This window comes from Fistularia commersonii, chromosome 7, assembly GCF_037954325.1.
Source record: "Fistularia commersonii isolate RoL2024-O1a breed Wild chromosome 7, RoL_Fcom_v1.0, whole genome shotgun sequence".
Taxonomy (NCBI): Eukaryota; Metazoa; Chordata; class Actinopteri; order Syngnathiformes; family Fistulariidae; genus Fistularia; species Fistularia commersonii.
The window spans coordinates 5,081,655-5,104,300 of NC_141290.1; the positions used below are offsets into that span (position 1 = coordinate 5,081,655).

The following is a 22,646-nucleotide window of genomic DNA, read 5'->3' on the forward strand; positions in this document are numbered from 1 at the left end:
TCAACCACAGCCCTCAATTTCATGTTAGGCAGCCGCCTTTGCCCTCCGTCGTGAGGGTCTTCATCTTGATTTGCTACGTCTATAGCTTCCATATAACAGGTAGTTAGTCTTTCTCTGCCCATCCCAAAAGGGAGTTCGCTACCTCCCAGTATCTGTTTCACTCGTTCTGCTTTCCATAGAACTTCCAACCAAAGTCTTGGGCGCATGTGTTCATATACATATATATATATGTATATGTATGTTTGTGTGTGTGTGTGTATATATATATATATATATATGTGGCGTTCAGTGGATTGATACCACTAAGGAGCTCCACTGAATGGCACACGAGATCTTTCCTACCTGAGGCTATCAGACTTTTTAATTCCTCGTCCTTCAGCCGAAGGGAATATTCAAATCTTTGTACTTTTTAAGACCTTTAAACACTTGATAGGCTTAACGTTAACCTTAACTTTGACACTTTATATTTTATTGTATTTCTTATTCTCCCTCCTTCCTACTATTATTGTTATGTTTTGCTTGAAACTCTGGCATAACAATTTCCTTCGGGATAAATAAAGTTCTTATCTTATATACACACACACATATAAATATACACACACATACATATATATATATATATATATATATATATATATATATATACACACACACATATATGTATATGAACACTGGGCACTTTACTGTTATTTTGTTTTTATTGCTTTATTGAAGTCTGCATTTTGTCTATATTTGGTCTGTATTTGGGTGCTTTTTTATATTATTCAGTCATTTCAGATGAATTTTGACTATTCCTCCCTGATTTTCAGCTAGTTTCTCATGCATTTTGTGTCGACAATCTGGCTCAGTAGTTCATTAACATGTTTTACAGATATGGTAATCTTTGGCTTTGGGGGTGACCTCTTCCACTTGATCACGCAGATTTCCCGCAGATGTGTGCTGAATCTCCTCCCTCAGCCGTGGAGCCAAAAAGCAAAACAAAAACAAAACAAACTACAAAAACAAGGAAACAACGCGGCGCCGGGAAGCCCCGCCCCTCCAATGACGTCACTGGGCTCTGACAAGCTGGTGGTACCGGAAGAAAAGATGGCGGATCATGATGAGCCCCTATCCAACGAGGAAAAGGTAAGATGCCCATTTAATCGTTAAATACCGCTGAGTCCGGCTTTTCTGCACCTTGGGGAAGCGGGCCCAAGCCGAAGCGGCATTCCCGCTCGGCTCCGGCGCCCACCGCGGTCCACCTGTTCGGGTCAAAAAATTCAATTAAAAAAGGGAAAAAAGAGACTCGGGGCCTCCGCGACAAAACCCGCTTCTGCTCGCATTATTTTTAGCTCAACTTCCGCCCTAGACGGGGACTCCTTGTACGGTCCTGGCTCAAAATAGGACCCGCGTACTCGGTGAAACCCCCACCTTCGACTCACACCCGGCACCGTTTCACCTGCCGGACATGTCGGTGGTTCCCGGTGTCCCCGGCCGGCCTTGTTGTGAAAGTTTTCCGCACTCGGTAGCGTCCGTTAGCCGGCTAGCTTAGCCTAGGTGCAGTCAAGCTAGCAGCTAGCTTGGTTGAACTCAACACGCCCTTCTCCCCGTTTCGGTCTTCGCTCGCCGCACCTCGAAAACCGCGTTTTATTGACTATTACTTTATCTTTTCAAATCTCGGCGGGGCTTTTTAGCCCGTTTCACGTTGGCAATTGAACATGTCAAGCCCTCCTTGATGTAAAACCGTTAATGTTTCACGACGAGATGACTGAAATACAACGGTATGCAAACAGACATTGAGCGTTCTCACGGCTACATCACCCACAATTTTTTATAAAACCCTAAAATGCTAAGTGAAATCAACGTCAAACCAAATCTCAAAATTGTGATTATACTCTCAGAGTAAAAGTTTTAAGTTGGGTTCAGGTCCCTTTAGGTGTAATTCCACTAAAACTGAAATTTTTAATCATAATAAACGAGAATAAACAAGTGTCGCTGGCTGTCAGGTGACTGGATCCACCAGAAGAACTGGAAATGTGTGCCTCGATCTTTTATTCCCGTACAGAGACTTTAAACCTCGTATTTCCTGCTTGAGAACTCATTATGCGTGTCAACAAGAATTGTAAGTTCTTTAAAGGGAAGATAGTCAAGTTTCTATTTGAACACACATATGTATTTTCTCCTTTTCTGTCACATTATGTTTTACAAAGTCTTTTTTTAATGTTAGCTCTCTTGCAGACTTGGAAGCCAGGAAATGTTAGAGATAATTCATGACTCCATCGGGAGATCGGTGTTTGTGGGGGTGGCATAGACATATAGAAGTCGTATATATTTTGTACGGTTGACACAAGGTCACCCTGAAATTGCAAGAAAATACCTGACAAACAACAGTAACCACATGAAAACAACCAGCGATTGATCTCTGAATAGCAATGAAATGATCAGTAAGTCAGCAAGAACTTGAATTTGACAGAAAATCAACCTCTGAGAATCAGTAAAAAATGACCCATAAAAGAATTGCGTTGGTTGGTTCTTAACTCCACGGAGGACACGTGCATTTAATTAACGTGCATGTCGTGTACTGTTCACACCAGAGGGAGTCTGACAATTTAGTGTGTTAATTACATCACATACCCTGAGTAGTTTTGTTTGTTTTTCTTTTCTCCCTCACTGAAGTGAACCGTCTGGCTTTTAGTCATCATGACATGACCGTACCACCGTCCTCACACACATCACTTAAATAAAAGCACATCGGTGTGTGTGACTGCACGATACCCCTGTTGATATTGCAAATCATCAAGAAAATTGTAAGTAGCACACCAAAAAAAATAAAATGACCTCCGGATTTGAAGCAGCACTTGGCACAACACGATTCATGAGAAAGTATTTCAACAATGCCAATCCATTTTCTAAAGAATAGTGAGCAAATACTCAATAGCGGTATAGATAAGCAAGCTGTAAGCCCAGAATGGTAGGTGAGGTGACATGTAGCAGGAAGTGAGCAAATAGCATAAGGAAGTAAGCTTAAAAAACAGTACCCACGAGACTGTAGTAAGCAGTTTCCTTGAGATTTTTCTTGAAACTCACAGGAAGTGTTTGGCCAAAAGATTCAGATTTAGTTCTTACTGTTGTTGAAACATAAAGTCCCGGCCCCTGGTGAGCCTCTAACCTCTTTATTGATCAATAAATTCCGTCACGATCTTCGATTGCCAATATATTGACCGGCTGCGCTGTGGCTGTGGTTGTAAACAACGTCTGGACAAGAGCAGCCCCTCATTCTGGCACAGAGAAGGGCGGCGCGTTGCCATTAGCGCGGCCTGCTGGACGCCACTCACTTCCTGTAGGCTACTTTTGACGGACTCAGCTCCGCTCTCAAGTTTCCTTTTGTTATATATTTTTATACATAGATGCTGAAGATCATCTTCGCTGCAAAGCCGCTCGCAGCTCGCAGCTCACAACCTCCTGTGCAGTGCAGGAGAGGAACCACCCCTTCACGCTCCTCCCAGTCCTATCATATTTATCTAGGATTGCCTGGAAGTTTGCACGATATTTGTAGAACAATCTCCTTTTTTTTAAAAAAAAAAAAAAAAAAGGTCTGAGTCATAAGAAATAGTATATTTCAAAATAAAAAGCATCCACTACCTGATATGTATTGGTTTATAAGTGGTGCTATTAATTTTTAAGTAGTAATGTGAAAGGCAACTGAGTATTGGCTTTATATTTTTAGGAACTCAACACTTTTCAAAATATACATTTTTAAGTAGGATGATTTTGAATTTAGCAGACACTCAATCGCCCAGCAATGTGAATGAGGGAATAAATTATTCTATGTCTTTATACGAGGCTCTGTGACAGATTAACCACCGAGTGCAGGAATGATAGTAATATTTCTAAAATATTCACATGTATATTTGTAATAAACACCCAGACGCGTTCAGAAGCATTGATAGAATTAGATGAGAGATGAGATGAGATGAGAACAACTTTATTAATCCCGAAGGAAATTGTTGTGCCAGAGTTTCAAGTAAAAAACATAACAGTAATAGATAATAGTAGAAAGGAGGAAGAATAAGAAATACAATGAAATATGAATTGTCTTAACTTAACTGTAACTACAAAGATTGATTGATTGATTGATTGATTATAATGGTCTGGCTGATCATATGATTTGAATGATTGTGTATCTTTTTACCTCCTGCCCCCCCACGTTACTTTGTCATCCACATCATTACACAGCGTTTTTGTGGGGTTTTTTTTGTTCTTGCATTTCTTATATATTTAATGTTAATTCTATAACTATTTCAAGTCACTTCCTGACACTTGAGTCCCAGCCAGAACCACTTAAATGTGTGGGACGGGGTGGAACCCTGTCTGTCGTGATCAGCTTTTGCTTTGCTGTGGAGTTCCTGATCGATTCCCGGTCAGTTATTTTTGCATCAATGCGACCGTGTTTGGAGTTTCTGGCTATAAAGGAGCAGGAGAGTTATGTGGTGAAGGAGGGGAGCAGAGAAACGCCTGACATTTGTATTGGGGTTGGAAGTTGGTTTTATTAAATCTAAAACAATCTGGGGATTGAGTTTTGTTTTTTGTTTTTTTTTCTGCATTTTAAAAATAGCAGCAGATTCTTGCTTCAAACTGAAGGGCTAAAGGCACTCTGCAGATTTGTGGGTCCTCTCCAGTCCATTCTTTGGGGAGATTTCTGTGTTTTTGAGTTCTTTCAGATCATTTAATTCATTCAATATCTAGAACCCTTTTGACCGGGCGATCACTTATAGAGGCATGGAGCCATTCACTCTTTCATGCACTCGTCATTTAGACACATATAACCAGTCACTCATTCAAATCATACAATAATACAACCCATTCATTCTCTCGATCATATTTCACATCGAGGCAAACAGCCATTATAGCGATATCACACGGCGTCATGTTCACATGCAGCCATTCACACGTCTCATAGGGACATTTAAACCATTCATTCTCATGCCATATAGAGACATACAGCTCGTCACCCTCTCATTCACACGTCTTTTCCCCAAAAAACACCATTCTAACTCGAACATGCCATTTAGAGACGTATAACCAGTCACTCATTCATGTTATACAGACAAAGAACCGTTCCCTCTCTCATTCACACTTCATTTAGAGATATACAGCTGTTCTGGTTGAGACTGTCATGTAGACACAACCATTCACCTGCATCTTATAGAGACATACAACCTTTCACCCTGTCATTCACACGTCCCATCGAGACCTCCAACCATCCACTCAAGTTATGTGACGAGTCGCCACGACGGCCCGTGGAATCACAGCAGGAGGCTCCCCGCTGGGATCTGACGCTCACGCTGGTTTTCCCCATGTGGGCTCTCCCGCGTTCTCGTTCCAAGACGCAAAACTGTGCAGCGAGTGTGAACCAAAGGGTGAACGGCTGGATGTGACCGTCGGATTGGCAGATTGAAAGTTAAATCCCCCCTGCTACTGCCCCGGTGTCGGCCTTGGAGTAGGACACATAGCGGAGATAATGAATGGATGGATGAATGAATGGAGTAACTCGAGGAGCGGTTTCATCAGACAGAATGCTGCGGGGTATTTTTAACGCTCTGAGCCTGCCATTGTCGTGGGAATCCTTCCTCCTCCTCTTCTTCTGGCCGCTTCATCTATTTTTCAAGAAGCTTCAGAGAACGAAGCAGTTATTTAAAAAAAAAGTTAAAAATTCTCCATCAGATACGCGTCGCCACCCGCTACTTTTGCACAGAGAAGCCGGCCTTCCTCCTTCTCATCGCCACAGGCCTTTTGGGCGTCGGTTGTTTTCATATTCGCAGAATTAAAACTAAAAGTCGGAAGGAAGTTTTTGGTTTACTGTCGTGACGGCACGCTCCTGGCATCTCCATTGTTAAGCATAAGGTGATCCGAGCAGTGTTAGATCAGCCCCTTTTTAGTTTTTCGACAACATCAAGCATGTTTGATATTATCGCAAGTCTTTCGGTCTCTACAGAGTCATAAAACAATCAACAGCCAGTAGTTGAGCGCCAACAAAATCGGAAACCCGGTAGACCAACAATCGCTAGAGCAGCATTGGTTGCAGAGACGGTATGTCGGCGGTACAGATGAAGGACGTCCCGATCGCATTGCAGAGTCCAGAAAGAGGAGCGGATTGTGGAGTTGTTGGACGATGTGGAGAAGGAAATGCGATGGGCTGAAACAGCTGAGGCTCTGCAAATACCTTTTTACACAAATCGCTTAATCGATGAAATAATTGAAAAGTCAGTATGAGACTCTAAAAACTCGTCTACATGTGAGCGGGTGTGAGATGCTAGCTTTCCACCAGTTTTCTCCAAAGTCTTCTCATTGATGGGTAGCTCATCTAGCGGTTACCTGTAGTTCTTGGAAAGATTGTAGTCCGATTGTTGATCCGATCGTTTCGGGCTGAAAACAGGCAGAACATGAGTTATGTTTCCGAAAAGGCCCCAGCGGCCCAGATCGCTCCTCATCCTCGTTCTTCCTCTCCCTGGCGGAGCCTCTGTCTGCTCTGGAAGCTTCTCTTTGAGCCACCGGGACTTTTATCTCCAGGATATCAGACGCTTCTATCTTCATCTTACCGGTCCTCCCCTGGATCTCCGCAGGGGGGCCTTTCCCAGGCTCTCCGCCGTGTTCTCATGCCGTTCCTCGGGGTTCTCCGGGTTCCTCCCACAGACAGAAATCTAGCAGGTGTTTCAGTGGAGACTCTGAATTGTACCAGACGTGTGAATGAGAGGGTGAATGGGTGTATGTTTATTTTACCTCTGAATGAGAGGGTGCGCGGTTGTATGTTTATTTGGTAAGTAAATGACAGGGTGAACGGTTTTATGTCTTTTTGATGTGCAATGAGATGGTGAATGGTTGTATTTTTATTTTACCTCTGAATGAGAGGGTGAATTGTATGTTTATTTTAACTATGAATGAGTGGGTGAATTGTTGTATGTTTATTCATGTAAATGAGAGGATGAATTGTTGTCTATATGACCAGAATTGTGTGACATGTGAGCGGGAGGGTGAATGATTTTGTGTCTATGTGATGTGATGAGAGGGTGAATTGTTGTGAATTGTAGTGATTCACTGCCACCCGGCCTGGGGTGAACCTTAACTATCACCCAATGACCGCTTAGATAAGCGTTGTATAAAATGAATGAATGAAGTTAACTGAGTTAGCCAAAAATCCAAATTCACCATTGTTGTTCTGTTGACATTTAAGCTACGGGGCATCTTCACTTTGGCATTTAAAACAAAATTATGTCCACACACACACACAAATAAAGGCCCATTATAGCAGACGGTGCTGGCAATGGGCATGTTGCCTTTTTATGATCAGGGGATTGAACCGTCGGCTCAGGTTGGTGCGAGAAGAAGAACCGACATGGAAATCTCTCCTTGCATCGACTCAGTCCTCCACCAGCGCCACTGAAAGCAACTCTATTCTCAAGAACTGATCTTCCTTTTTGTCACATTCAAGCTCAGTAATCTGGATAAAGACTTTAAGATTGATTATCAGAAAATCAATGAATCGGCTGATATTGGATCTTCCCCTCTAATGATGCTATTGATGCTAACAATACTAATTACACTTTCCCACTGAGACTCATTTCACACCACACTCACACTTTGGCTGCTTAGCAAAGTGTGTGGGTGTGCTACCTCATCACTGTCTCTCACTCACACACACTCACACACACACACACACACACACTCACACAGAAGCGCCTGGCAGGGTGTCTGATTTGATATATAGAGGGGACCCTCCCCGAGTCCTCGGCACATTTTTTATGACCTTATATGGTTTGTTAACTATGTGGGTGGGGGTTGGGTTTGGTAGGGGGCCGTTGTCACGGTGACAGTTGGACATGTGACCTGAGAACAGGAAGTGTTGCGACAGTGAAACATGAGGGAAATTGACTTGCAGATCGATGTCTTTACTTCCTGTGCATGAAAACCGTCTTATTTTTAGGTTCATGTTTTCTTCATCTGGTTTTCATCATCAGTTTGGGACAAATAAATTAAATCAAAACCCAAAAATAATCACAAAATCTGCAAAAATGTTGGAATAAAGATTTTAAATTAAAAAATAAAAAATAAAAAAGATCCTTGGGGGGGGATCAGAAAGTACAATACAAAAAAAGACAAAGTCTGTAAGAAATCACAGAGCAAACGAACAGGAAGTGAACCAATGATCCCGCCAACTCCCAAAACACTTCCCAAACACTTGCAGAAAAAGTTACCCAGAACTTTAAGCGAGAAACACCAGACAAAGAACTACAACCCAAAACGCTTCACAACAGTGGTGTTTCTCATTGTTGTGCTTTCACCCCATAATTCCACACTTCCGATACCAGTGATGCAAGGAAATATCGACTCCTACTCTTGTCTTTAACGGTTCTGCTGGGTTTGTGTCTGACCTTTGACCTCTGACCTCCTTGTGTTGTTGCAGGTACGCATAGCGGCTAACTTCGTCATCCACGCCCCCCCGGGAGAGTTCAACGAGGTTTTCAACGGTGAGCGCCGTCTCCCGGCATCCCGCGGGTGTCGCACCATCAACCACTGCTGTCAATCATGTCTCCTAAGAGCTGAACACACACTTCTTAAAAAAGAAAAAATGATCTTAAGAGAACATCAGCCAACTTGTGCGTATAGGAATGTTTGAAATCCCAAATATCCGCATTGGCTGGAACACCCCATGACCTTAAGCTCTATCTTAAGTCTTAAATCCGTGGGAGGCTCCGTTGTTGCCTACCTTTCAGGAAATTCACCTTAAAAAAAATAAAGAGGAAAATATTATTTCCCACTTTTTCCTTCCAGCAACAATCAGGCGATTCACTGTTCGTCCACTAGATGGAGATAAAGTCAACAAATTGGGACGCTCATGAATAAAACCTCAGCCTGTTGACAGAGAAGGTTAATTGTTCCTTGAATGACATTCAGCTGAAAGAGAGCTGTCTGTCTGTCTGCATTTTATCATCATCTGACAGTGACACACACTCTCGACACACACTCTCAACACACTCCCCCTGCTGTCAGTGCGCCACCTTTCATCTTAATGGGATTTTACTGTTGTTGCCCTCCCCCCCTCTTTTTTTCTAGCGTGTCTGTTTACACTCCTGTGTGTGTGTGTGTGTGTCTGTGTGTGTGTGTGTGTGTGAGAGACTCAGTTCATCTCCTGCTCTAACCCCATTGGGTAATTACTACCAAAAACAAATATTTGTGTGTTTGTTCTCACCTTCTCTCCTGGTCAACGTATTTATTGTTTGATTTTTTTTTTTTTGTGTGTGTGTGTGCGTGGATTTCATTTCTTTAAATCCTCCAGTCATTTTTGTATTGTTCTTACCTTTTTCCTTAAATTCCCTCTATCCGTTGTAAACCTGCCATTCCCCCCTGGCCAGGGATTATCCTGTCCTGTGTCCTCCCGCCTGAAGTTCTCCTGTGTTTTATCCTTTTCAGATGTGCGATTGCTGCTCAACAATGACAATCTTCTCAAGGAAGGCGCCGCGCAGTAAGTGCCCAATATGGCGATATAATTTTATCAGCTTTCATGAAATGGTCTGACAAAGAGGAAATACATCAGTGTCCCCTTCTCTTTCTCACACACACACCCACACACACACACACACCCCTAGAATTACAGGTCAGGTGCGTACAGTGGAATCTTGACTTATTTGTGCATCCATTTACAAAAGTTTAAACCTGAGATCTGATTAACAAGTGAACGCGATGAGCCTTTGACACCGCCATGGAAGCCGTTATCGGTGAAGTGGCGTTTTAAAACAATCAGACACGCCGCCCGCCACTAGGTAGCCCAGTGAAGATGATGGGGAAACATGAGCGAGGGGCGTGTGCCGTGGATCCGTCCATGAGGTGATGCTGAGTGAGATTTTATGACCTCCTTTGTGAGAAGGCAGGAGACATTTGCAGGGATTTGGGTGCAGCAGACAGTAAGGATGTTAACGCGCGAGGCGTCGGAAGAAAAAAAAGAGAGCTGACATTCACTCTGTCGCTAAATGTAGTTTCGTGAAAGTGTAGCAAAGTGCGCATGTTACACTTAGCAATAAATTGTAGTATTTAGTGTGTAGGGAGTAGGTTAAGCTAAGCAATAGAGCATGAAATGAAAGTCTCAGCCGACGCCGGCACCTTCATCCGGTTCTCAAGGTAAATACACTTTATAAAACCAGCTTGTCTGCATTGTTTTAAAAAGTATTATTGTTTTTTTTATAGGTTATTTATCATTTAGAAGTACATTTTTGCAACAAAACAGGGGACCATAATGAACTTACAGCATTTTGGTTTCTTTCAATAGGGAAATTTAATTTGATTTTGGAGCACATTGAGGTACAAGCTCGCTCACGGTACAGCAAGGTCCTCTGTGTTACAAACCAATATTCAGGTGGACGCAAGCTGAATGTGGAAGTAAAGGCCAGGAGTTGATCGTGCATGTCCTCTTGGAGTGGTGGAAGTGACCCATTTTGACTCTTTGGAGTAATTTGGTGTGAAAACCGACAAGAAGCTGCTATTGGCGCCACTCTTTCCGCCATGTGGGGGGATGGCTTGGGTTTTCAAGTGCACCGTCGCCCCGTCATAGGTCCGGTCCTAATTGGCATCTGTCATCTCCTGTCCTGCAGCGCCTTTGCAAAGTACAACTTGGACCAGTTTACCGCGGTGAAAATAGAAGGCTACGAAGACCAGGTGAGCCCATGCTTCGTCTTCATCCCCGCCCGACCTCAGCTCTCTGTTATTGTCATGGATGCGTTTTTCTTTTTCCAATCTAGTCCCCCTGCTATGTGTTAGAATTACCACGTGTGTGCGCCTTTGTGCGCGCGTGTGTGTGTTTTTGTGCGTGCGCGTGTGTGTGTGTGTGTGGGGCTGAAGTAACAATTGCAATGCATTACTTAGAGATGTCATCACGTTCCCATGTGCGTGTTGAAAGTCCCCTGCCTCGTAGCCATCAGGAGGCGTGGTGGAAAGTTCCCAGGCGTTGCGGCGGCCTTGCAGCGAGTTTCCTCACTCCCTCTTGTCTCCCCCCCCTCCCCCCATCAGGTCTTAATCACAGAGCATGGAGACCTCGGTAACGGCCGGCTGTTGGACCCCAAGAACAAGATCTCCTTCAAGTTCGACCACCTGAGAAAGGAGGCCAGCGACCCCCGGCCCCACGAGGTGGACAAGTCCCTGGAGGAGTGGAGGAGCGCCGTGGACACGGCCGTCAGGTCCTACGTGAAGGAGCACTACCCCAACGGAGTCTGCACCGTATGTCCCCGTCCTCTTTCCAAAGGCAGGGCCGTGGTAAAACCAGCAGCGTGTAGAGCTTACAGTATTAGCAAGAACTTGCCACAGATTGTGTCGAGAATTGTTTTAAAATAACGATAGAATTGACGATGAGTGAAAATAAGTTCTCGAAAATGTGACCCGTGAAGTGACGCGTGCCCATAAGACGCAGGTTGTCTGAATATCAACACAGAATTTGTCGCAAATGACCCGAACCTTAACAAGGAGAACCTTTTTGTTGCCCTAAATCAACTTGAACTGATTGTCCTGGTTGCTCCTCCTCAGATTTACGGGAAAACCATCGAAGGAAATCCAACCATCATCGTCTGCATCGAGTGCCATCAGTTTCAACCAAAAAACTTCTGGTACGTCCCACACCGCCGGGGTGAATGATGTCCACAACCAGAACAGCAGCAGTTATGCTGATTACATTATTAACATCTGTTACTGTAATAATTGGTAACATAAATAACATTGGTGGCAGTAGTAGCTCACATAACTTTAATCATACAAGCAAAAGTTGTAACTCTGGTAAAATTTATATTGGTAACACCTTTAATAATGGTAACATTAAAACTATTGATAACTTCAATAACATTAATTACATTTGTAAAGCACAGTACCACTGGTAAATCTGTAAAATTGTAAACAGTAACACGGTTAACATCAATATCGGTAACAGTGGTATCATAGGCAACTTTGATTATATTGGTAACCTCGGTAACATTGGTAGTATTTGTAACATTTATCATAATACTGGTAACAGTGTAAACACTATTAACATTTATGACATTGGTAAAAACAGTAATACGGGTCACATTAAATAATATTAGTACCAGTAGGAACACACATACCATTGACAAGCCTTGTATCAGTAATAACACATGTATCATTAATGATAATGGTAACACTAGTGATATAAATAACGCTGGTAACATTAATAATACTGATTTTAGTTAACATTAACATTGATAACGGCAATAATTCCAGAAACAGTAGCAATGTAAGTAAAATTGGTTACAGCAGTGACTCTATCAAAAGCGGTAGCTTGAATTACACTGGTCAAATTCATGACACCAGTTACAGCAATAACACCGCTAACACTATGAGGCCTTGTAACAATACTAACAGGCTGGCCCTCGGGGACCACTTCGCTGACCGCCGGGCATCTTAGTGTCGCCGAGCTGCTTCCCGATCACGCCGATCTAATTGGATGAAGAACAATCCTCTTAGCCTGCGGTTTTACCAGCTCATCGGGTGAAGCGGTGCCGTTGATTCACAGCCGACCCCCCCCGATTATTCCTGATTATTCCTCATTACCCACTTATTCTAATCCCGGGCCACATCGCAGAGGAGACCGTTTGCTCTGATTAGACCGTTGAGAAACCATGAGGCGAAGAGATACCCTCTCCGACCAGGAGATGCAGCCCGTTAAAGAGGAAAGGTGCTGATTGGAGTTTAAAGAACTTTCAAGGCCCGGTTCTTTGTCAGCGGCCCCTCCCCTGCCCTCGTTCCAGGGGTCACGACACACACAAACTTGCCAAACGTGAAACCTTGCCGATAGTGATAATGATCAGAGTGACGGTCTCCTCTTCCTCGTCTTCGCAGGAATGGACGCTGGAGGTCAGAATGGAAGTTCACAGTCTCTTCCTCCACCACCCAAGTGGCGGGAATCATGAAAATCCAGGTAATAAATTTCACATGCGGAGCTTGAACCAATGTGCGCTTCTGATCCACAGGTCAACTGAACCCTCCTTTTGTTTTTATTTTATTTTTTTCTCCAGGTCCATTACTACGAGGATGGTAACGTCCAGCTGGTGAGCCACAAGGAGGTCCAGGAGTCCATGCCAGTCAGCGTGAGTGTAATAACTTGTTGGTTGTTGTCTTTAAATCTAATCTCACTCTTTCCTGTCAGATATTAGCCCCCCCCCCCCCAAAAAAAGACACTTACTCAGCTGATCTCACGTTCCCCTGTGCGTGTTTTTTCAGGACGAGGGTTCTACTGCGAAGGAATTTGTAAAGCTCATGGAGGCTTTGGAGGACGACTATCAGGTAACCGCTGGATTCAGCAGTTCACTGACAACACCCTGATCTATATTAGCAACCTCCCATCTGTTGTGCAACTTTTGTCACTGTCAACTGACAAGAGACCACGATGATTTTATAGACGAGCGCTCACAAAATACAGTAGAACCTCAGCTTACAAATATTATTCGTTCTTTGACTGCACTTGAGAACTGAATGATCCTTTTCCATTGAAATCAATGTAAGTCCCATTGATCTGTTTTCCAAAAAACATTCTGCACTTATTTCTAAACTGTTTTTTTGGCTTTATTCGTGGCAAAAATACAGAAAAGGAATTAATATCATTTTATTTACTATTGTATTTCTACTGTTCTTTCTCTTCTTGACGGCACTTGTACATTTCCTTCACGCAAAAGTAAAGATACAAATGAGACCCTGGCTCACGCTACTTCCAGCAAGCTGTCTTTCATTTATCCAAACCAACAATAACTTTTTGTCTTCTTCTAAGACTTGGACCTTTGCTTCATTAACATAGCTTCATTAACCTTTAGCCACAACAGCTGTTTTATACGCATCTTTGTTCTTCGTAATCGTACAGATTGTTGACTGAGCCATGTCGTAGTAACGTTAACAATTAGCTATCACTACCTTCTTCAGATTGACTGTAATTCTTAACTTCTTAACGCCACTAGCAGTAGCACTCTTAACTTTTGTAGGAGCCATACTGAGGGCTAACTCACTGAAAAAAAGCACAAAACAGGATTATAGTAGGAGAACGATGAATGATGTAAACAACTTGGAGTACCAGGTTAGAGTACCAAGCAACTGCTATGCGAAAAAGACATGATATTTTTTGTGTGTTCGTGTACTGAAACTTGTTCTCAAGAGGATTCAAAATTTGATCAAAAAGTCTGTTTGTAGGCTGATTAATGGCGTTCAGAAGCCGATGTTCTACTGTGGTCATTTTCAGTGACCTTTGCTCCCCCTGCCCTGCATACACGTAAAAGAGAAGAAATTCACATTTCGTAAGAATCAGCATCGAGATGCGCCATAATAATTCACCTCACTGTTTTTACTAAATAGGAAAATACATTTGGGTTTATTTTTTGGGGCATTTGCATTGTCTGATCACTATTAACTGATGTATGCTAACAGTTACCGTAGACTCCCATTCATTGTGCTAAGCTAATTAGCCGGTAGCTGGAAATGGGCTTCCCTCTGAAACCATTCACCAATTTTTTCCCCCTTCCCACCAGACGGCCATCAACGAGAATTACCAGACGATGTCGGACACCACCTTCAAAGCCTTACGTCGCCAGCTCCCTGTGACGCGCACCAAGATCGATTGGAACAAGATCCTGAGCTACAAGATCGGCAAGGAGATGCAGAACGCTTAAAAAAAATCAAAAACAAGGGGAAAACATTAAACAAAAAAAAAACCCATAACAACCACAAACATAACAGACACCCCCTCCCCCTCCTCCCAACAACGTTGCATGACTGGATAGTTGTTATCGTCTTTGTACAAGAGAAAAGGAAAAGAAAAAAATTTGCAAAAAAACGGGATAAAGAAAGGTCTGGTCTCACAACAAGATGTCTAAAGTCACACGTCAAGATGTTTTCCCTTTTAATCTGTGTTTTTGTTTCGGATCCAAAAGCTCCGCAAACGCGCGCCGACGGCAGGAACATAGGAAGAGCGACTCATATGCAGACACAACGCTCGTGTAAGATACAATAATCGTGTGCAATATCATTTGTGTCGTTGAGACCAAGCCTTTTCTTTCTTTTTTATTTTTTTTTTCCGTTTTATTTTTGGGGATAAATAAAATTCCAAACAAGCGGTTCACCGTTGTGATGAACCTCCCAGGTGAACCATCCTTGTAGCTCCGAAAACAAACCAAAAAGTCTCAAATCAGAAAACCTGAAAGCAAAGATCGCCTTCTTCCACTGGCATTTTTTCCTCCAGAGCGATTCGGCCCTCCGACCCCCCTCGTATTCGACCCTGCATCCGCCCCGGCCCGAAAAAAAAAACTCAAAGCAAACAAAGAAGCAGACCGCTCTTTTAATTTTCCCCTCTGAACTCTTACCTGAGCGCCGCTAACAAGCTTAATTAACACGTCATCTATCGCTGTGTTAAATGTGCACAATGTCCAATTCAAAATAAATGGAAATAATTGTATCACTCCTCCTCTTCCTCCTCCTCCTCCTCCTCCATCGCTTATTTTTATTAAATCCTAAACAGAGATCCTGACTGTATTATATAAGGAGGCACATTGTAATATATACCTGTATGGAACATCCTGTCTGTCAGTTTGGTGACGATTTCCATCGGTTCAACTGTAACTCAGTCACACTTATGTTGCATTAAATAACAAATTTTCTATCAGCCCCGCCTCCTTTTCCTCATCCTTTAGCAGAAACTAAATCCAGGAATACTTGTCGGCAAGGTGGTGCCACCTCTCAACGAAAAGGGGTATGGTTCAATTCCGACAGGGGGTGGAAGGGATTTCTGTGTAAAATATCCATGTTCTCACACCTGTCCACGTTGGTTTCCTCCAGATTTTAGGTGGTTTATTGGAGACCCTAAGCTGTCCAGATGTATGAATGAGAGGGTGAATGGTTGTGTGTCTCACAAGTGAAGGGTTATAGACTTATATGTTGGTGAACAAGAGTGAATGTATGTTTATATAAATGGTGTGTGAATGAATGGATTGTTTTATTTTCATTATAACAATGTATGTATATGACATATGAATGAATGAGTTAATGGTTGTCGTATGACTGAATGGTTGTGTGACAGCTGGGATAGGCTCCAGAGTGCAGCATAAGGCCCCTACATAATGAATAATCCTATTATTTCATATTTATTAATACTGTCTTTGATCTTTTTGTGATTGTTTTTAAAATCAGTGTATCTTTTAAAGCAATGTCAAGTCACTGTAATTTTTTTTTTTGAATATTGAATATTTTGGTCTCTGTACTAAAATAAACCATGCAGGAGAGGCAGACCCCCAACCCCCGCAAACACAAACATATGGAGTCATACTAAGAAACAAAGCTCAAGAAATTGAAACCCGTGCTGATAGCCAGCCAGTCAATTTTCATTTTTTTCCTCATTCTAAGGCGTCACTATAAATCATTTGTTCTCCACCAATGTGCTGTGACTCCCCACGTTCCTGTATGATTGACATTTCACCCTCCATGACAGTCTGGATTGGTTTCTGGATGAAGAAGCAATAAATTATAAGAAAAAAATTACCTGCTTCAACACACAGCCAGGCCTCCACTGACACTTCCATTTCGGCATATTTATTTTATGACTTTTACCATTTCAACCTCCAATCTAATGGAGGCCATTTGTTGTTGGTGGAGCCCAGAGTTATTTTCAGCTCGAACAAGAAGAAACAGACAGGATGCACTGGATATAATTTACGTGAATAATTCAACAGGAGTTTAATGTTTATCCAGTAAAATTGAATTCTGGTTTATTTGGGTAATTTAGCATCATTCTTTGCAGGGGGGGGGGTGTCATCTAATGTCTTTTTGACTTCATCACCTCTTTGACTTTTAGAGCTTTTTTCCTTTCTAAGTGAAGTGGATATAGATTTTTTTCAAGTCAGTCATGAGTTTGAAGGCATTTCATTTTTTAAGGATCAATGACAGCACCATCATAAAGTATTTATGGAAAGTAATATTATTTTGAAAACACACTTATTGTTTTATTTTTTTATTTACATTTATTTTTACCCGACAACGTTTAAATTCCGATATCCAATTATATTATCCCCAACTGGGAGACGCTGTATTTTATTTTAATTGTATTTTTTTTTTTTTTGTAAACCAGTGACCTCTTGAGGTCACCACCGGAAAGCGAGCCACTGAGCGAGCTAGCGGCTAACCAGGCTAGCAAGCTAGTTGGCTGGCTAACACGTCGACACCTCACTCTGGTCCGCCGCTGTGGATACGAGGCGCAACTTGGACCGCAGCTGGAAGAAATGCTAGCGACTAACAGGGATACAACCGGACACCGCGGGTAACCTCACTCACAGGAAACACGAATAAGGTGAGACCCGCCTCTCCTGGTGAATATTCCTCTCCCGGCGTTGCCGTTTACAATGTCCATCACTTAAAAACGAAGTTTGAATTCTCGGCGGTGTTAGCCGGTTAGCAGCTAACTCGCTAGCTTGAGAGGCTAGCCAAACGTTAATGGCAGTTGTATTCGGCAGCGGCTAATGCTAATGGTGTTAAAGCGTGGACGGGACGGGGCGGGATGGGAGGTCCCGGCGTTCTGTTAATTCTCCAGGACAGCCGGTAAAAGTTGTGGAGGAAAGCGGCTCCCGCTGAGAGTTTTCGTCTCTGATTTTATTTATTTTCAATTATTTTTTATTTCTTTCCCAAGTCCATTCCGCTCCTCTTATCAGCCGCTCGTAGTTTCGAGCCTGTCATATCCCAGACGCTGCTTCATGTCAGATTACTCTTCTTTTTTATTATCTTTAAATCTGCCTGTAGGATTAAACGCCCCAAGCGAAACTTTTAAAATCGTTTTTTTTCTTCTTAAATGCAGTTACTGTTAAAAGTCGCCGGAAGTGAGGAAGGCACCTGTGAGAAGTCCTGATCTTTTGTTTTGTGCGCTGTGGAGGAGACCTGGATGCAACAGTCAGAACATCTACACGAATACAATAATAATAAAATTAACTGTAAGTTTATAGTATATCTATAATGATGTCCGGCCATGCTATTTTATTATTTTAGATATCAATATTTATTTCTATTTCATATATAAACAGTGTTTTGCAGCTGTAGTAGTAGAGAAGATCATGCAGCGACAGTCATTCTCCGTTGAGTTTCACTGCGTCCTGTTCTCAGTGAGCATCTTGTAGCTCCTGGAGTTTCCTGGCAGTTCCTAAAGTTCAAACTCCTCTGTTCTTGAAGATCTGCCTTTGGCAGGTCTGTGCAGTGTTGTTTTCATTTTGCAAGCTGTGTACCATGAAGACCCTGTGTGGACACTGACCTTCTAGACTCTGCTCTAACTGATAGCAGGACATCATGTCATTTATTGTGCACTTCGTTTTTATTTATTCCTTAAAATCTACTTTATGTTTTTTCATTGGCTGGTTTTTCATTTGTTTTGGAATGCATTTTTTTGTCTCTATGGCGTGTGAATGAGAGGGTGAACGGTTCTATGTCTCTATAGGCTTTTTGATTAAGAGGATAAATGGTTGGATGTCTCTGATGTGCAAGTGAGAGGGTGAACGGTGTGTGTGTTTCCTCCACATCATGCAGGTCACGTGACCTCACTGCACACCATATATGGGAATTCTATTTAAAGGTGTAACATCACTGCCCCCCGCCCCCCCCCCCCCCCACACACACACACATCTGTGTTTGTGTTTCTGTCCTGTTTGGCTAATTGAGGGACGGATCCTTCCACAAGACGCCTGGACACCAGTTAGCTTCAATCACGCCGCCCCCAGACAGTGTTTCGTGGTCATTGAATGTTTTGCTGGTGTCGACGTGGAGGTCGCCTTGGAGACAGTGTTGATTCAGATCATCTTTAGGTTTGTTTGGATCATTCACAGAGCCATTTTTCTCACTTACTACTGATTATAGGGACGCTTTTGATTCATAAGAAAGTTACTTCCTGTTTTTTTTTTTTTTTTGTTTTTTTTTTTGGTTAATAACTTTTGACAAACGGCTGTCTTTTTATAAATGTACTTTCTTTGCATTGTTTTTGTTCGATTATAATTAATTTCCAATGGACAAGGAAAAAGCTTTCCACCAGATATTCCGAATAAATTCGGTAAATTATCAGGGAAATGTCTGAAGTGATTTGAAAACAAACCTCTATATTAACAAAAAAAAAGCCCATCAGAAAATGTAGGTCTACGTTTTCCAGCTGCGATCAGAGCAGAACGTTCGAGTTCCCCAATTCCCGCCCAGCCCAAAGGTTCCTGAAGGTTCCACATCCAGCCGAGCGGCGCGTGCGCGCGGATCTGCTGGCACCATGTGTCTGCCCGGACGAACCGAGCGGAAGAATGTGCTCTTTGAGGGGGCCAGCTGGCTCCCGGGCTGCAGCCAGACGTGCTGAAGAAGAGCGACGGTGGTGGCGGCGGAGAGCTTGTGTGTCAGCATTCAGCTGACGTCTGAGGATACGCCCGGCAGCGGGCAGAGGAAGGAAGGGGGGTAGATTAATGTCCTCGTGTTCAAACAACACTTATCCAGGGAGGGGGCGATGCAATCGAACCCCCCGTCCCCCCTGTGCCTGATTGCTGCTGCATGGACTCTCTTGTTCCTCCAGTCCTTCCTTGCTGTTCTGTGTAGAAAAGCCGACTTTAACTCCTTGTAATGATGGATATTTTTGAGCTGCGTCTCACAGGGAGTGATGCCACAATGGAAAAGAATTCCCTGACGGTTAGCAAACAAGAGGGTCAGCGCCGCGCTCCCCCGGCCACTTTCAGTCACAATCACGCCGCACTGGGATTTGAGCTAATATGATGGAATGTTTTTGTTTTTCACGGCGGACTTGGAGCCCACAGGGACTCCTGCAGTCACCAGTGGGAGGACCCCCCCCCCCAAAATAAAAGTTAAAAAAATACCCGGGTTGCTCTTAGGTGCTCTCCCTGTTAGCTGATTTGTCAGATAGTTTTGCTGGAAATGTTCAGGCGATGTTGTGTCATTATCCTCAGGTAATATCCTGATGGTTTTAATCATTCATTCATTCATTCATTCATTCATTCATTATCTCGCTTATCCTGCATTCATGATGGCGGGGATGCCTGGGCCTATCCCAGCTGTCATCGGGCAAGAACCCCGGTTCTCCTCCGACCGGTCACCAGTCGATCACAGGGCCACATATTGGGAAGTACAACCATTCACTCTTTCATTCACATGTCATATGGAAAACAACCTCCATTCACCCTGTCATTGACATGTTTCATAGAGTCATACAACTATTCACTCTCTCATTTATATTTTTTTCATGACCTTAATGCCAATTCAAATGTTGACGTTCTTGATTATTCCAATATAATGAAGGTTAATTTTAAGATTAACCTATTGCAGTTGAACTTGTGTTAGTTATGTTAGTTGATGAAATAAACCACAAACAGTTTTTATAAATGGTGCCCCACACTCTGCAAAAAGTACCTGGCAATGACTGTGGCCTAGGACCTCCACCAAGCACTTATGTCACAGGAGTACCCATAGAACTGTAAAAAAGACCCTGCCTTGGAGTAGCGGTTAAAAGAGGATCAAAAGTCGACGTCAGCTGCTCCAAAGCAGGCATCTTCTTGTTCTTCATCTCAGTCCTGCCTGTAATTTTGAGAAGATGCCGCTGTAGACTTCCTTTCAGATCAGCCCCGTTTCCTGGTTGTTGTTATCATTTAGAACACCTTCCATCAGCGAGTCCCGCCGATGAGGGGGGGGGGGGGGGGGTGGTGGTGGCCATGACTGCTGGTTGGTTGTCACTGATTGGGCCAGAGCCCAGATATCAGCCAACGGTCTGCAGCTACTTCCCCATCCGGACTTCCTGCTCTTTGCCTGCCGAGAAGAAATAATGGCCTGAACGTCCTCAACCGCTCCGCCGCTGCTGCACAGGTCAACACAAACAGCGGCAAGGGAGTTAACACCATCACCACCACCCCCCTTTGGCATCTGGTCACGACGGACAGGCTCAACACCAGTGCACTGTCACTTCGACGCTCAGTTTGCACTCTGGAGCGCATCCATGGCTGAAACTACGGGATAGAAACAGCGATGCAGCTCAAAGGGTCCAAAGGTTACTTTCAGCCGCCTGTCAGTGTCCAATTAAGATAGAAGTAGATTAAGATTAACAATTGTTGAACTAAGTTTGGGATACTCGGTGCAGCAGTTTGCAGCTTCTCCTCACAGCATGTTGGATTACCCCAGTTCCTCCAGATTCTCCCCACAGGACAAAAACATGCAGGAGGTTTCGTTGGACAACCTGAATTGTCCATGTGTGTAAACAAGAGGGTGAACTGTTGTATGTCTGTATATGAAGCCCTGTGATCAACTGATTCAATGGTTTAGATTATGAGTAAACGGGTTCTCTCCAGGTTATCCGTCTTTCTCCAACCGTCCGAAAACCGCCAGTCAGTTCATTGAAGACTCGCTGATGCCTTCCATAGGTGGGACGCCAGCAGGGAAAGGCTCCGGTCTCTAGTTTATTCAGCCTATGATCCCACAGTTTGGAAAAAAACATTTTTGCACACCTGTCATTTGTCCCAGTTGTTTGCTGCTCACTTCTAACTTCAGCACACTCATAGAATTAATACTAATGTGGTGGGTTCTGCATTGGTTTGAGTGCTTGTAGGTGAGAAGGTTCCACCGGTGGAAAGAGTGAGCGTGCAGCAGCTCTTCCTCAAATGTTTGAGATTTGAAGTTGAGATGAAATTGGTCACGGAGAAACGTCCGGGGATATTGTGACTTCGGCCCTCTTTGTGCAGCAGCGTTCCGTTTTCGAATACCTCCAAATGCAGGCTGAAACTGTTTGGAAGATAATTTCCCTGTGCCCGTTAGAAACACTGACGCACACATGCCAGGCCAGTCGGGGGTGGTGTGATATTTGTGACAAAACTGAAACGCGCGTGTGTCGAGACACTTCCTGTCCATTCTGCGTTAATATTATTATGGTCCTACCACCTCCATCTCGTAATTGACTGAAACCTAATTGCACTGACACGCTTCGAAATGTTGTGTTTTCCCTGTTACCATGGCGACAGAGGCATCTTCCAACCGTCCAACTCTGGAGCCCATTTCCCAAATTGTTGCGATCACAGTGTCACGGTGATCTCACTTGAATGGTCAAAGCAGGATATTTTGGGGACTTTGGCCCGACTGAGTCAATGGTGTTTTCTTCCCATCTCTCTCCCAGTCTCTGCAATATTGATTTTCTGAAAATTTATGAAACCTTATGGCAACCACTAATTGTTTCACGATAACTTGAACATTTTACTTTAAGATCGAAGAAATAATAAAATATTCTTTTGCGAGTTTAAAAACGTTTTTTTTTCTCTTTTAAATATCCCTTTGTAAATGAGCTTGATTCAGGCAACTGGTTGGAGAATTCAATTGTGGAGAAGCTGAGCAACATAGCCGCAGGACGGGAACCGAGCTCGGTGAAGGAACGCATGTTAAAAAAAAAAAACTTCAGTGCGGCAGCCTGTCTGGACTCATTCGGGTGAACTTGTCCGTTCAAAGACGCGACAAGCCTGAACGGCCGCGCTACGCTTTGTGAATCATCTTCTCGGGTCCCCCCGTCCACAGGGAGACGTTCTGATGCTGCCCGGTATCAAAGCACAAACACCAGCGAGAACCTGTGAGAAAGAGGCTTAAAGTCC

At 43.4% G+C, this 22,646-nt stretch overlaps 2 protein-coding genes across 5 annotated transcripts in view; both read left to right on the top strand.

Annotated features, from left to right (window-relative positions):
* The first annotated feature begins 1,039 nt into the window (after positions 1–1,039).
* Positions 1,040–15,673, top strand: LOC147232437 (F-actin-capping protein subunit alpha-2). Its single transcript, XM_086149273.1, has 10 exons — positions 1,040–1,125; positions 8,441–8,504; positions 9,448–9,499; positions 10,623–10,686; positions 11,038–11,244; positions 11,548–11,627; positions 12,871–12,949; positions 13,047–13,118; positions 13,252–13,314; positions 14,544–15,673. Exons 1-10 carry the CDS (start codon positions 1,042–1,044, stop codon positions 14,682–14,684), a joined length of 906 nt encoding a protein of 301 aa, XP_086005399.1. The 5' UTR covers positions 1,040–1,041; the 3' UTR covers positions 14,685–15,673.
* Positions 15,674–17,212: 1,539 nt separating this feature from the next.
* LOC147232438 (suppressor of tumorigenicity 7 protein homolog) overlaps positions 17,213–22,646 on the top strand; it is a 32,754-nt gene continuing 27,320 nt past the window's right edge. For 2 of the 4 annotated variants that reach the window (XM_086149279.1, XM_086149280.1), the window contains exons 1-2: positions 17,226–17,350; positions 17,852–17,984. In XM_086149279.1, the coding sequence (XP_086005405.1) occupies positions 17,936–17,984 (49 nt within the window). In that variant the 5' untranslated portion in view covers positions 17,226–17,350; positions 17,852–17,935. Of the gene's footprint in view, positions 17,351–17,851; positions 17,985–22,646 lie in introns of all 4 variants that reach the window. The other 2 variants (XM_086149281.1, XM_086149283.1) reach the window with 2 other exon arrangements.